Genomic DNA, 16,714 nt, shown 5'->3' on the forward strand with positions numbered 1-16,714 from the left:
CTTGATCTCTTCAGCCAGTGAGCAAAGAGAACTACTCTCTTGACTTCCAGTCAGATTTATCTTTCCCGCAAACCGGAATACAGAAATGGAACAGTGAAGACTTCTGGGAGCATTTCTGGTGACACCAGAAGACTTCTGATGTACATTTCAACCCTCCTGAAATGGGTAAACGGAACTGCCGACTACCCATGGAACTGCAGCATTAGCTTTTAAACTCCCAGAGCAATACATGATGTTATCATGTGGAATACATATAACAAAAACCATAAAGTCACTACACAGTTGCAGGGATAAACTGTGCAATACTATCCACTAACCACACTGCCAGAATTCAGGAGGAGGGTGTAGTGCTCACTGTCCTTCTGAATAATCTTAAAAATGGATGCAGTGCTCTCTTTTCTTGTCAGTGCAGACATCTTGGACTCAGTGATCATTAAGGTCTTTTTAACCCGAGTGATTCTGTGATTCTATGATGCTGACTGCCATTACTCTTCAATTCTGGTAGAGAGTACTTTTCTACTCTGGTAGAGGCTTTTCACCTCCATACTCCAATTCCTTGAGGATGTGAATGAATCCCGTCAGGCCCCAGGGATGTGTCCCAGGCTCCTCAGCTGGACTCAGACTTGATCTTCTTTTATGTTGAGTGGGAATTTGTTCCCCTCAGTGATTGTCAGTGAAAAGTGGTCACCTCAGAGTGAGGGATGAGCCCAAGCAACTGTGCTGTGAGCCCCGACAATACCCCCAGAGACTCTTAAGCTCCGGGAGAGTGCCTAGTGTCACTTCTCTTGATTTGATAGGTGTCTCAGCCAGTGCTGGACCTAGCACAGGAGAAGGTTCCAGAACCCAGCCAGTGAGGCCTAAAATTGAGGACATGCAGAAGTGTAAGAGGGGCCCTTTCTCTCCACACCTGACACCCTCGCTGGCAGGTCTCAAAACAGATCCAAGAGCAGTGATCTCTCTCCATAACCCCCAAACATCACCCCCACTTTCTCTATTTCCTCCTAAAGTTGGTAAGACAAGGTTTCCCCAAGTCTGTTAACTAACTCAAGGCTTCCTTTGATTTCCCATAACACTGCACAGCTTTCCTAGATGTACTTGTGGGAAGGCCAAAGACTACATGGCTTCCGTTCCATATAAATTTCTCATTAAAGTTGATGTTTATGTGTGTACTGTGAGTGCTATTTCACCTTCAGCAATCACAAAGGACTTCGGGAATTATACTCATACCTGAATGCCAAACCCAATCTCTATATTACCCATAGGTGAAAATATTTCACTTCAGTTTACTACTGAAGAAGAAAAAGACTAAACACATGTACAACTAGAGGTGGTTTAATCAGAGAAAAAAGAAAGTCCTGTGCATTAATGTAGAGCTTAAGAGGAGCATGGGAACAATGGGGAAGGTCCAGCAAATCAGGACGAGGAAAAGGGGGTAATATTTGAAACATGGGTGGGTGCTGTGTGGGCGGATGGCCCATGGTGATGCACCCCAGCAACGGGCTGTGTGACATCACCAGGCAACGGACTGTGACTGCTTAGCCCTCACTGCTCATACTGGGGTGCTGGCTGACCTTGGCTCAGTCTGGCTCGTTCCTGGACCGTGCTGAGCAGCTGTGCGAGGCTTCGAGGTCGAGCAAGTTCTTGGCTGTGCTGTGCTGGGTCGTGCCTGGGGCTGCTTGCAGCATCTCAGTGCCTGACCCCGCAGCATCGCATCTGTTTCCCTGGCCCTGTCTAGTGCAGGCAGCCGGGGCCCTACCGAGTGCACCTGCAGCAGCAGAGGTGAGTATTGTGCGGGCAACTTGGTTCCCCAGGGCAGCCATGACGGCCCAGTCACAGGCTTGGGAGGGCTTCCTGCAGAGGATCTGCTGAGGACTTTTGCACCCTGGGACATCAAGTTGATTGTGATCTCTCTTTCTCCTGCAGAGTGTAACACCTCTGCTGCAGCTCCATTGGAGGAGAACAACTTGACATCCTCGGTTCTCCCAACCTGCTGCAGCAAGAAGATCATGGCTGCAGAAGAGGCATGGACATGTGCCGTTTGCCGCGATGTGCGACGGGACATTGCACATGCCATTCCGTGCAACCATATGTTCTGCCTCGGTTGCATTCATCGGTGGGCAACTCTGAGCGACAGTTGCCCACTGTGCCGGATGGCCATGAAGACCATCCGGGTCTCTGTGCGGGGAGACAACGAGTACGTGGAGTGCATCGTCTCCCCGCCCGCAGTGCCAGTGCCCGTCAGCTTCGGCACCACCACCGACCCCAACGGCACTGCGGCATCTGCTCCACCATCTGCACCTGAGCCCATGGCTGCGGAGCCAGAGAGAGTGGGCGGCCTCCTGCCAGAGGTCTGGGCAGCACTTTTCCGGGAGAGACGAACCATCCTCGACCCGGTGCTGCCCTGGCTGGAGCAGGAATTACGCCGCAACCAGGAGCTGGGCTGGTGGAAGATCAACTGGCTCAAGAGCATGATCCTGGCATTCCTGTGCCAGGTGGGGCCAGACAGGGACACACTGGTGCAGTGCACAGAACACGCCATTGGGCCCAGCACCGCACCGCTCATTGACGGCCTCGTCGCAACCATCGCGAGCCGGTGCAGCCAGGAGGCGTGGAGGCTGCTGGGCCTGGAAGACCCCAGTGCTGCTGAGGAGCAGGAGAATGGCCCCGCGGCCCTGTACGAGACCATCGCCCCCAGCGCTGCTCCCTCCTGCTGCTCTGCTTGTGCTGACACCGAGGAGCTACCCGGCACTTCTTCCAACAGTGCCCCTGTAGGGGGATCTGCTGCAGAGCCGGATCCTGAGGCAGCTGGTCCCTCTGAGCAGGGCCCCAGCCACGGCCCCTCCACTCGCAGCCGGGGCAGGAAGCGCTCCGCTGGGAGGCCCCGGCGTCCCACCAAGAGGAGGGCCAGCAGCACCCAACGCGCTCCTCCACCCTGCAAGAGGCGGCACTCCCGGCGCCGCTAGCAGGGTTACCCTTGTTTCCAATAAAGGATAAAAACTGAGATGCATATGTTGTTCTTAGTGTCCTTTTCTCATGATGGTTCTTTGTTTGCTTGCTTTGCCACACGAGAGCCAGTGCACTCTGCGCTCTCAGCACCCGGTGTGACTGAGGCACCATTAAACCATTCTCCTGGGCCATGTGCAGGGTGTGAGCTGCAGAGCCACCGTGAGTGGGATGATCCGTGCAGTGGGTGAAGGCTGACGAAGTACCGGCAGGCAGAGCTGTTTTCAATAAGAGCCTATCTATGCTCTCAGGCAGAACGCTTGTTAGTTCCCAGTTCATGTGGCTTGCTCAATTGCAGCATGTTCACTCTGCCACAGTCTGATCTCTAGGTCTTTATCTGTGATGAGGACAGCAGGCCCACAGACTCACCAGCCCTAACAGGACGGGAAATGAGGAAAGGGAATGAAAGGGAATTAGGGGGGAAACAACAGTGGTGCCCATCTGAGGAGGAAAACAATCTTAGTTTACAAATTACAACATAGAAAATGCAGTTTAGTAGGGATTGAAAGTAATCCGCTGAATAGATGAGTTTCTGAAGACCAAAGTTCTTGATCTCTTCAGCCAGGGAGCAAAGAGAGCTACTCTCATGACTTCCAGTCAGATTCATCTTTCCCACAAATCGGAATACAGAAACGGAACAGTGAAGACTTCTGGGAGCTGGTGTACGTTTCAACCGTCCTGAAATGGGTAAACGGAACTGCTGACAACCCACGGAACTGCAGCATTAGCTTTTAAACTCCCTGAGCAATACATGATGTTATCATGTGGAATACATATAACAAAAACCATAAAGTCACTACACAGTTGCAGGGATAAACTGTGCAATACTATCCACTAACCACACTGCCAGAACTCAGGAGGAGGGAGTAGTGCTCACTGTCCTTCTGAATAATCTTAAAAATGGATGCAGTGCTCTCTTTTCTTGTCAGTGCAGACATCTTGGACTCAGTGATCATTAAGGTCTTTTTAGCCCGAGTGATTCTGTGATTCTATGATGCTGACTGCCGTTACTCTTCAATTCTGGTAGAGAGTATTTTCTACTCTGCTAAAGGATTTTCACCTCCATACTCCAATTCATCGAGGATGCAAATGAATCCCGTCAGGCCCCAAGGATGTGTCCCAGGCTCCTCAGCTGGACTCAGACTTGATCTTCTTTTATGTTCAGTGCGAATTTGTTCCCCTCAGTGATTGTCTGTGAAAAGTGGTCACCTCAGAGTGAGGGATGAGCCCAAGCAACTGTGCTGTGAGCCCCGACAATACCCCGAGAGACTCTTAAGCCCCGGGAGAGTGCCTGGTGTCACTACTCTTGATTTGATAGGTGTCTCAGCCAGTGCTGAACCTAGCACAGGAGAAGGCTCCAGAAGCCCAACCAGTGTGGCCTAAAATTGAGGACATGCAGAAGTGTAAGAGGGGCCCTTTCTCTCCACACCTGACACCATCACTGGCAGGTCTCAAAACAGATACAAGAGCAGTGATCACCCTCCAAGCCCCCCACCTGTCATCCCCACTTTCTCTATTTCCTCCTAAAGTTGGTAAGACAAGGTTTCCCCAAGTCTGTTAACTAACTCAAGGCTTCCTTTGATTTCCCATAACACTGCACAGCTTTCCTAGATGTACTTGTGGGAAGGCCAAAGACTACATGGCTTCCGTTCCATATAAATTTCTCATTAAAGTTGATGTTTACGTGTGTACTGTGAGTATTATTTCACCTTCAGCCATCCCAAACGACTTCGGGAATCATACTCATACCCGAATGCCAAACCCAATATCTATATTACCCATAGGTGAAAATATTTCACTTCAGTTTACTACTGAAGAAGAAAAAGACTAAACACATGTACAACTAGAGGTGGTTTAATCAGAGAAAAAAGAAAGTCCTGTGCAATAATGTAGGGCTTAAAAGGAGCATGGGAACAATGGGGAAGGTCCAGCAAATCAGGACGAGGAAAAGGGGGTAATATTTGAAACATGGGTGGGTGCTGTGTGGGCGGATGGCCCATGGTGATGCCCCCCAGCAACGGGCTGTGTGACATCACCAGGCAACGGACTGTGACTGCTTAGCCCTCACTGCTCATACTGGGGTGCTGGCTGAGCTTGGCTCAGTCTGGCTCGTTCCTGGACCGTGCTGAGCAGCTGTGCGAGGCTTCGAGGTCGAGCAAGTTCTTGGCTGTGCTGTGCTGGGTCGTGCCTGGGGCTGCTTGCAGCATCTCAGTGCCTGACCCCGCAGCATCGCGTCTGATTCCCTGGTCCTGTCTAGTGCAGGCAGCCAGGGCCCTACCGAGTGCACCTGCAGCAGCAGAGGTGAGTAGTGTGCGGGCAACTTGGTTCCCCAGGGCAGCCATGACGGCCCAGTCACAGGCTTGGGAGGGCTTCCTGCAGAGGATCTGCTGAGGACTTTTGCACCCTGGGACATCAAGTTGATTGTGATCTCTCTTTCTCCTGCAGAGTGTAACACCTCTGCTGCAGCTCCATTGGAGGAGAACAACTTGACATCCTCGGTTCTCCCAACCTGCTGCAGCAAGAAGATCATGGCTGCAGAAGAGGCATGGACATGTGCCGTTTGCCGCGATGTGCGACGGGACATTGCACATGCCATTCCGTGCAACCATATGTTCTGCCTCGGTTGCATTCATCGGTGGGCAACTCTGAGCGACAGTTGCCCACTGTGCCGGATGGCCATGAAGACCATCCGGGTCTCTGTGCGGGGAGACAACGAGTACGTGGAGTGCATCGTCTCCCCGCCCGCAGTGCCAGTGCCCGTCAGCTTCGGCACCACCACCGACCCCAACGGCACTGCGGCATCTGCTCCACCATCTGCACCTGAGCCCATGGCTGCGGAGCCAGAGAGAGTGGGCGGCCTCCTGCCAGAGGTCTGGGCAGCACTTTTCCGGGAGAGACGAACCATCCTCGACCCGGTGCTGCCCTGGCTGGAGCAGGAATTACGCCGCAACCAGGAGCTGGGCTGGTGGAAGATCAACTGGCTCAAGAGCATGATCCTGGCATTCCTGTGCCAGGTGGGGCCAGACAGGGACACACTGGTGCAGTGCACAGAACACGCCATTGGGCCCAGCACCGCACCGCTCATTGACGGCCTCGTCGCAACCATCGCGAGCCGGTGCAGCCAGGAGGCCTGGAGGCTGCTGGGCCTGGAAGACCCCAGTGCTGCTGAGGAGCAGGAGGATGGCCCTGCAGCCCTCTACGAGACCATCGCCCCCAGCGCCGCTCCCTCCTGCTGCTCTGCGTGTTCTGAAACTGAGGAGCTACCCGGCACTTCTTCCAGCAGTGCCCCTGGAGGGGGCTCTGCTGCAGAGCCGGATCCTGAGGCAGCTGGTCCCTCTGAGCAGGGTCCCAGCCACGGCCCCTCCACTCGCAGCCGGGGCAGGAAGCGCTCAGCTGGGAGGCCCCGGCGTCCCACCAAGAGGAGGGCCAGCAGCACCCAACGCGCTCCTCCACCCTGCAAGAGGCGGCACTCCCGGCGCCTCTAGTAGGGTTACCTTTGTTTCCAATAAAAGATAAAAATTGAGATGCATATGTTGTTCTCAGTGTCCTGATTCCATGATGGTTCATCGTTTGCTTGCTCTGCCACATGAGAGCCATTGCTCTCTGCACCCTGTGTCCTGGAACTGGGACAAGAGTTGGCTCAGAGCTGCACAATCCTCAAGAAGATGCTCCTGAAAAACAAATCAAATTAAAGAAAACAAAACAGTTTTTTACCCTTTGTTATTCTCTGATCTCCCATCCTTTAATCAGTCAAAGAATGAACACTTCAGCTGCTGTGGAAGTTCAGAGACAAAAATAACATTAAGTAGAACCAACAAGCAATAATCAACAAGACTTTACCACATAGAGGCTCATAGAAAGAAACTGGAATAATTTCAGCTATGTTGTCTATCCAATGATTCGAGGTACGAATCATTCATTGATGTTGTCTTGGCCCATTTTCCAGTTCACCTATCATAATAATATGTATCTCACAGAGAAGTCACTGAGCTTAGTCTGTTAGCATTACTAAAGCCCTCCATCTGAAGGTTATAGGATTAATATTAAAGTCTTTTTATGATAATGCTCCAAATGTGTGTGGAGGAGCATTTGGATTCATGTAGAATTCCATTGCTCCTCACAGGCCAGGACATTAACATACAGGTGTTTGAATACAGAGTTAGACAGCAGGAGTTCAAGGGAAGTGCTGAGCACACCTGCACAATCACAGCAGCAGGATTAACCTTGCCCTTGACTTTTCTAAGTCTATCCTTCTTGCACAGTGATGGATTACTGAAAAGCTATATGCACAAGCAGTTTGAGATCGTGTATCAACACCAGCCAATATGGACCAGAAAAGTAAAGACTGATAGCCTCCTAAAAAAAGGAGCAAACACAGAAAGCAAATAACACGCATGCTATGAGGTGTATTTGTTACCACTGGGCTTTCTGAGTGATTTGGATCCGGCATCAAAATAGCCTAAAAGTTTTAAAGCATCATATCCAGAGGTTTCTCTCTCTTTTGATCGCACACTGAATGGCTTTTTATAATTTCTGTTACATAAGGCAGCTCTTACTGGCCAGCTCTACCATTTTGCCCCTAAGTTAAGCTCACTCTGGGTCCTTCTGTGCAGCTGTGCAATGTACAGCTTGTTGCTAATTTTCACAGTACTCGTCCTCCCTTTATGGCCCAGGAATACAGCAGTGAAGTGCCTTAATGGCAGAATCAAATGGCCTCATGCCATACATTTTTAATTTCTAAAATTGCCCTTGTTAGAATTTCCATGTTCTGAGAACAAATGTAAAACACCGGGGGAAAAAAATGGATGAAAATGCCTTTCCTAGGAATAAACTATCATCCAATTCATAGTGCATCACACCAATCAATTACTGACACTTTCTCTGGCAACTAACATGGTTTCATTACCACAGTGTCCAAATGTCTGCTAATGATTGAGGATATTTTGGCTGCGTAGCACCCTAGAGATAAAGCAGTGTGAAATATAAAGACTTGTGCCATTGATGGTTGACGAAAATGTTCATAGGCAATGCAAGCTCTTAGCATGTGTGCTGAGATCTTGTAAAGCCTCAAGAGGATTATGAATTGGCACCACACTAGGTTTGCCAAATGTCAATATCCAGTCTTTAGGCATAAAAGACTTGGCTTATTTTTCAGTCGCCTGTAAGCAAGCTTTGTTTCTTCTGTCTCCCATACTTGGTCTGCAAGGGGCTTCATCTTTTGTCACTGTTAAATAGGTAACACGTATGTAAAGACTCCCTTTGAGCACTTGCTATTCCAGCAGTACTCTTGCAAAGACTTAGACTATCTGCAAAACTCTCTTTTTCCTCTTTTCCTTTGTTTGCTAACAGATATCAGGCCACCATTTCCAATCATACCCCTCCAACCAGAATCAGAAAAGAACATACTGTCTTCCTGAGTTTAATGAGAAATGCCTGAAGTAAACAGTACCTTAATTTTCAGAAGAAGAAACTGAAGAGGAGATGTACCCACTCTGTTCCAGGGCCAAGCTTTAACACAGACATTTTGATCACCACTTGCCTTTATTTCTATTGCCCCATTTCCCAGAGCTGTGGTGCTGTCTGTTATCTTCTGCTGTTCTCTCCTTTCTGCAGAGCACAACAAACTTGATGTGCTGATTCAGAAGAGAGTCATGGGTTTACTCTGGCAGCTCTTGTAAAAAAAATTAGGTTGGTACCTTGGGTCCTGATAAGACCCAAGTATGATAATGATCTGGAGTACTCATTTCATGTGTTTTCAAAGCATCTGTATGAGCAACATGAAGCTGAAACAAATTTCATTTTCTTGAAGTGCATTCATTAGCAACATGGAGACTGATCAGAGCTGTATCACATGCTCTTGTGGTTCCATTAGGATTTGTGGGGAAGATTTGATCAATAACTTCAGAGCTCTTAGGACTTCCAAACAGAGAGGGAAAAAAAAAACTACATAGAATCCCTTAAAGATTGCAATTAGGCAAAAAACAGAATTATTATGTTAATAAGCCAAAAGTATTTAATATTAATTGAGTAGCAACAACTTCTGCCTGAGGATTGGGGATGGCCTACATTAATCACCAAGAATTTCAAAGCAGGTGATAGATCCTAAAAGGAGTAAAGTAGGCAGCAGCTGGCAACAGAATCTGTTTGGCAGCTCATCTTTTTAGCACAGAGCTGTGGGATGTTTTGTCTTAATTTCCACTGAGCTTAATGTTCAGAAGTTTGTGGTACTCAGCAGCAGTAAGTGCAGCCTTATTTTTATAATAAACCTGCATCAAGCAACCCAGGGAATGCTTTTGATTGTCTGGAGGCTTCGTGCAGGTTAGAGGGACTCAATTCTCTCCATATGTTTGATTTCATATCTCCAAATAGAAATAGTTTGACACTTACTTCATCTCATCACCATTCAGAATGTCTCAACTTGCTTTATTTTTTGCAGCATAAAAATGAAAATGCAAAAAATACATGAATTGTCCCTGTGATCTTCAGATCAAGAATTAATTATCTAAGTTTCTTAACTTCATTTGACTATTTTGTTAATTAATTTGTTGCAGATATTGCACCCTTAACAGAAACACTTCAAACTAGAGATGCTGAGAAAAGAGCAACACAGAGTGGAAGCAGAACAGAGTGGAAGCAGAACTGCCAGACCTGGCATCTGACTTCCCTTTTACTTAGTCACCGATAAAGAATAGAGATGGAGACAACCACAGTTATTTGCTATACCATGTATAATTGTAATACAATCATTTGAGTTGGAAGGGACCTTGAAAGGTCATCTGATTCAACTCCCTTGCGATGAACAGAGGCACCTACAGCTCGATCAAGAGCCCCGTCCAGCCTGACCTTGAATGTCACCAAGGATAGGACAACCACCACCATTCTGGGCAGCACATTCCAGAGCCTTGCCATTCTTGCTGTAAATGTGTATATATATATTCTTATATCCAATCTATATATCCCACCTTCTAGTTTGTCACCATTCCCCCTTGTCCTATCACAGGAGATCCTGCTATGAAGCCTGTCTCCTTCACTCTCACAGTGTTACATCCCTTAGATCACTTTTATTGAGGTCAATCCTGTTTGAACTGATTTGATCCCATATGTCACATATTAAAACAGAAACAGGCATGCAGCCCTTGACAGTCACTTCTGCCACCACACAGATACAGAAGTGACAGGCAGGTTCAGCGCATAACACTCTTAGTGTTAGAACTTACTTTTCAGGGAAAATAATAAGATACTGGAAAACAAAGTATCTTAGAAGATAACTGACACTCTCCAGGTAAGCAAAATGTTTGATTTTAAGCATAGGACACACATAGTAACTATCCGGACCTGCATCTTCAACCTCTTTACTGCTGTTAGGTAGGGGGCCGAAAGAAGCATATCACTTTTAACCTCCCTGCTGTAATAAAAAATTAAACCAAGGCTCTGACTCACATTTCACAGGGGGTAGCAGAACTTGAGTCTCCCCAAGTCCCTCCTCACAGCAGTACCTAAACTGACCTCATAGCTGCCACTGAAATACAACTCACAGCCTCTGGATCAATGTAAATCATCACCAACTGCAGAATTTGTATGAATGCCATGAACTTCAGCAGTCCTGGCTTGATTACCTACAAGCCTGAAAAAGTGGTCACACAATTCATAGAATCATAGAATTACCCAGGTTGGAAAAGACCTTGAAGATTATCAAGTCCAACCGCAGCCTAACCATAGTACCCTAACTCTAACAACCCTCTGCTAAATCATATCAATTGAATAATGCCATCAAAAGTGCTGGTCCCATTCCTTTCCCTGTCAAGGGTCATGCATTCATGGGGAGCTGCTTTGCATGATGCCCCAGTATTCATTTGGTTGCATTGGTTCTGGGGCATGGCACGCAGCTGAGGCACTGCAGACACAGGTTGTATTTAACCAAACTATTAGACTTCGTTCTTTATTTTATAGTTTCAGAAGCCAAAGGCAAAGGCAAATCATTCTTCTTTTTTTTTTTTCTGAAGCTGTCTTCCTGGGTTGTATATTTTGGGTAATCTCCAGGGCCCAGTGTGTACAGGGCTTGTACATATTATTGTCAAAAACACAAAGAAACAGTTATAGGGTCTTCTTTTTATAAAATGAAACAATAATCTTCTAGATGAAAATCAAAACAAAATCACTCAAAATCCTGTAGAGACTTCATTTTGCTTGGCTTCAAAAGTGCAATATAAAAAGAAATCACTGTTGCCAGAAAAACAAACAACACGTATTAAGCCTTTTTATCACCAAGTCTAATGTTTTACTAACTGTGAAATCACATTTTCTAGGATGAACTGTCTCAATATACTTCTGAAATATTCCAGTAGTGCTCAGGAGCCACTTGAGAGAGGAATTCTGTCACAGCTGTAGGCAGAAGACAGAAGTCAACTGTCTGGAGGACAGCACGTGACATGTGGCTCCATCTACAAACTTGCAGGCAATGGAATCAAATATAGTTGCTCATCCTCCAGTTCAGAACAATCCAGCTTTTCAAAACATGGCCTTAGTTTTCTAAGGGGAGTTAAATTAATTTCCATTCTCTCTAAAACACATGTGTAATGTATAACTTTTAGTGTTAATACTTGTAAAATAGTAAAATAATATAAATATATATAAAATAAGCATTACCTTTTATGCACATCTTTCATCAGCAGGGAACAAAACAATCTGCCAAATGAAAGGATGGCATTTTTACTTCTTTATTTCTGGGGAAAACTCACGGGGAGGTAATGAGACTGCTCCATGAATACTAAACATATTCAAAAAGGAAATGAGATCTCCCCACTAAATTTTTCACCCACTAAGGCACATTTCTTTCATCCTCTTAACCATCCCATGAAGGATAGTTGCCTGTTTTAAAGACAGTTGGGATAGGAAGAAAATCTTCAGTTTGGTAGGATAATCACAGGAAGATAGAAGAAGAGCATAAATCAAATGCAAATTCTCAAAAGCAGAGAGAAAGGTGGAATAGAGGTGGAAAGAAGGAAGCCCCAGCTGTAGCAACATCTGCATACCTGTTTTATCCTTCTGTCTTGGGCCATTTCCTGATGTAAAAATATAACAGAAAGTTCTGTTGGTTTCAGTTTTCTATAGTGAGTGTACAAAGATAAGAATAAAGGGTGACTGAGCATGGAGATGTGTTTTCTTTTGGAGTGTGGAGAACAACAGTGTTCATGCTTACGAAGGATCTTTCAGTAATTACAAAGAGTAACTGCCTTTTAAACACTTATAAATTCCTAGGACTTGGTCTTTGGTGTCTTAGATTGTGGCAAATGGATACAAAACATTTTTACTATTTCTATTAAATATTATTTGCATGATATTCAAGAAAGGGGAAAAAAAAAAAAAGCTAGAACAATTAAAGCATTTTTTCATTGCATGACATGCTTTAGGGCCAAGAAGCTCAGAGTTCTTGACACAAGAAGCACACAATTTGCTAAGTAAATAGACAGAGAAAACCCAATATTTTATTTCCTTTTTGTTTTCCCTATTTTGCCAAGCAGAGAAATCATTTTCTCCTATATCTGCACAAACTGAAAGGTATATTTTCCCCGACTCTTCTGTATGCCGAGAATGCAGTTTAGGGGATATCTGAAACTTCTGGATTTTCTGCATCTGTTGAATTCAATGCGTTACTTCTGCAGAAATAACAATACAGTGAAAAATGTCAGAAAAGTTGCAGTGCTTCAGTATGATGTTTACGCAATAAAAACCAAAGAATACAAGTCTCAATCAACCCTAATCTCATGAGGATACACCACGAAAGTTTTAACCAGCTTTTCTCACTGTTTAGACAATTTGGGATGCAGTCATCTTCCAAATTACCGGCTCTGTGACTAAGAAGCAGAGCGATGGGTCCCAGGAATCTGACAGCACTACAAGCAAACCCACATTCTATTCCCTATTTGCTGCATTATAAAAGCAGGGTCAACTTTGCCTTTCTCTGGAAAAATAAATAAACCTAAATCTCAGGTCTTTGTACAAAAGCCAAATGGCAGATGATACTGAGCTGCAATTGTGCAGTACAATATAAGATACAGCACGATGCAAGATGCAGGTATTGGACTGAACCATAATAATTTGTCATGAATACATCTGCTAAATCTCATCAATAAAACCAGTAGATCTCCATATGGTTCTGTCTTGTGGTTGTGACAAGTTGTTTTCTCACTGAATCTACAAAGTGACTTTCAAAGCAGAAGTTCAAAACGTTTTACTAATATCCAAGAGACTGTAAGCTAGGAAGAAAGCTTTCTAGTCATTTTACAAGCACATCGTGGTGGAGGAGAATGGGCTCTCTGGGGAGTATGTGAATGATTAGCACTGGATGTCTTCAAGAACAAGTTTGACAGATGAAGTTTGTCCTGTATTGGAAGGTAAATATGCCAGCTGACCTTTCGAGGGCCTTTTCAAGACTCCAATGCTATGACTTTGAGAAATCAAATGACTTATTTCAGTGATTCCCCCTGGGAGTTTAGGACAGACCTAACCACTCAATTTCATTGCAGAAAATTGTAAGTCATATATCTTCCTTCCACTCTGCAGTTAGACTAAAACTGCAGCACAAAATTTGCACAGTCCCTTTTACATTTCTACTTCTGAGAGACTTCATCACCACCTCAGTGGCATTTCTATTAATTATTCACTTCTTTGTTCTCCTCTGTAATGTCACCTTTCATAGTCAAGTTACAAACATCCTATTACAATTCATCACTGGGGAAGAGATTAAGACAAAATTATTTACTCAGAGGGTAGCGAGGCAGTGGAACAAACTGCCCAGATAAGTTGTAGATGCTCCATCCCTGGAGACATTCAAGGCCAGGTTAGACAGGGCCCTAGGCAGCCAAATCTGGTAGGTGGCAACCCTAATCATGATGGGAGAGTTGGAAATAGATGATCTTTAAAGGTCCCTTTCAACCTAAGCCACTCTGTGATTCTATTATTCTATACCACAATAAGAGACTGATAAATAAGCAGGCAGTGTTAAGAACTACATAGGAATATAATTAAAAGAACACTGAAGACCAAGCTTAAAATATCACTGACTTATGTCAGTGGCATGGTCAAATGGGAATGAAAAAAAAAGCCAAATTTTATGAAGTAAACATATTCTGGTAGTTAAAATATAGAATTAGTATATCTGTTATATGGCAGAACATGTCCAGAACAACATAATTCCCTAATGCACTTGAAGGTTTAAGCAGGACACTTCAGGTTTGACTGAGACTCACAATATAGACAAAATTCAACTTTGGAGTAACTATAATCAAATCTCCAAAATGTAATGATAGTGTTATGATAGAGCAAATAATTTTATCATTCCTACTTACACATAGCTCCTCTTTTCCATAAACATGTAACAAGCACTAAAACTTATCTATATGAGATATAAAAATGTCAAAGTTTCAACGTGATCTTTAATTTAAATGCAAAGTAAGTTAAAATTTAGTTTAAAATGCCTTCAGGCTAGTCAATGGCAGGGAAGGAATATAATTATGTCAAAATATGAAGTTACTCTTACAGTGCAGATTTCATTGTTTGACACTGATGCCTCAAGAAATAGCAAACAAATTCATATTTGTGTAAAGTATTTTTTGATATTTAAAATTGTTACTCATCCCACTACAGCCATTACTTTTCTAGTTGTGCATGAATTCATTTAATGGAGGAATTCATTTAATAAAACCAGATACCGCACCCAGAGAGCTCATGACTCCACCTCCTCTCAAGTGTGTTCAAATAAGGCCAGGGATGGCTGCATGGGTAGGAGCTTCTGCTTCAAAGAAAGAAGGAATTAGGAAAAAAATAATTCACTCTACTTCCTTCTGTGGCCCCCATTAATTTTTTACTATTTTTCTTTTAAATGCACCTTCCACAGAGGACCCCATCTAACCAAACCAGCCTGTAAATTAATAAATAAAAAATAACAGAAGGAAATCTACTCTTTATTTTTAGTCCAATTTCCAAAGTGAACTTGAATTGTGTTATTTTTACCCCAGCAGTCTAGAATTTGTTTCTCACTGTATTGATTAGGCAGTATTTGATGAAAGGCACTTGCAGGCAGTGGGTATATTTTACATCTTTGTCATTGGTTCATCTTTCACAAGCAAGTTTGGAATGTTCTCTTTATCTTTTATTTCCAGAATGTGATAAAAAAAAGCTGGATATTAACCACTTCTCTTCCTGCACAAGGAAAAGTAATCACTTGATGCACAGGGATCTTTTGCAATACGGTTTTTGACAGCATAAATTAGACAGGTGTAACTCTCTGTATTTCTTTAAGTAGCTAAACACTTGGATTTGGGATTTGATTTCCTGTTGTTTAGATTCCCTCTTGAATGCTCTGGTTTAAGCCTCCATTCTGTGCTGCACACATTCATTTTCTGTAGGTTTCAGTCAGTCATACTAAAAAGGAGAAGCTGCTCTTAGGGGTCAATATGCTCAAAATGAAGCAAATAAATTCTTTCTCAAAGCAAATTGTTATTTTCAACAGAAAGATAACGTCTGAGAGAAACCAAGACTTCTAGGCTAACAATGAGCCATCCCAAAGACCCTCAACACAGAAGTGTCACTTCTCAGCTGTATTCTTGGGCCTGGAGACTGGAAAACATAGAAATGTAATTGAAATCACCACCAGCTTGGGACAGAATATATAGGGCTGAAGATGATCCTGGGTTGAGCAAGCAGCAGGGGAACAGCTCTCCTCACTGACAAAAAGGGGTTCAAGACTTGGGCCAGGTTCTTGCTGCCATGGGAAGGGGCAGATAAAGCTCAAAACATGGAGCCCAACAACGTGCTCCTTATGGAAGTGGAAAATGCACCATCCCCCTCTGATGAGCCTTTAGCAAATCAAATTGAAGTGATGGCTTTACAAGTATTGAAGAGAATTCAGAGGCAGAGGATGGGAAACTGTTCCACTGTGAACACAGCTGTCATTAGAGTAGGACACGGATGGGTTCCTGGCAACCGCTGGTTTTCATCTGTGGATGAAAGATGAGAGATAGACACCCATAACCTTCCAGAAGATTGCCTGTTCTGAATGGCAGAACAAATAAACTTATTTTTAATTTTTTAGAAGAGAAGAAATTAAAACAGAGTTGGGAAGTGAAGAAGAAATTATTCACCGTGTCAAATAATTAAAGAGCCTGAAATCACATCAAGAACAAAGAGGGAATTCAAGCAGGAAACTTTTACACTCAGAATAGTAAACAAAAGGCTGTGATTCTATTTTCAGATAGACAATCAGTTGCCACTGGGCCACATACAAAACAGTAAATCAGCTTTTACACATTTGGCCAGTGAACGATGCAAGCTATGGAGTGATGTGAATTGAGTTGAAGGTAAACTGAGACAGTGAGACTGGAAATCACATAAGGCAGAGAGTTAAGGCATTGTCCTTTTAACACAGATTAGCTCAGCTCGCATCTTACAGAGAACAAGTAAGAATTAATTGACTTCTGTTTTGTTGGACAAACTTACCATTTAATTTAAGATACAGGGTTGTAATTACCAGCCTTCACTCTGGAGATCAGTGTTGCAGCTAACAGGCCTGTGTGAAACATCTTTCATTTATTTAGCTCTGCTATCAGAGTACATTGCAATCTGTCTGTATGAGACTTCTTTGCCCTCACAGTCCCCCTGTGCACAGACAAATGCTGTTGCTTCTGTTTTCTGGCTGGGATGTGAGTGTTGA

At 44.4% G+C, this 16,714-nt stretch overlaps 2 protein-coding genes across 2 annotated transcripts; both read left to right on the top strand.

Moving 5' to 3' along the window:
- Positions 1–2,006: 2,006 nt before the first annotated feature.
- LOC146762168 (uncharacterized) lies at positions 2,007–2,963 on the top strand. Its single transcript, XM_085540895.1, has one exon. It carries the CDS (start codon positions 2,007–2,009, stop codon positions 2,961–2,963), a length of 957 nt encoding a protein of 318 aa, XP_085397021.1.
- Positions 2,964–5,531: 2,568 nt separating this feature from the next.
- LOC146762169 (uncharacterized) lies at positions 5,532–6,488 on the top strand. The gene has a single exon (XM_085538964.1). It carries the CDS (start codon positions 5,532–5,534, stop codon positions 6,486–6,488), a length of 957 nt encoding a protein of 318 aa, XP_085395090.1.
- The last annotated feature ends 10,226 nt before the right edge of the window (positions 6,489–16,714 follow it).

The sequence above is a fragment of the Coturnix japonica genome, chromosome 2, assembly GCF_054131305.1.
Source record: "Coturnix japonica strain WE chromosome 2, WE-NBRP24, whole genome shotgun sequence".
Classification (NCBI taxonomy): Eukaryota; Metazoa; Chordata; class Aves; order Galliformes; family Phasianidae; genus Coturnix; species Coturnix japonica.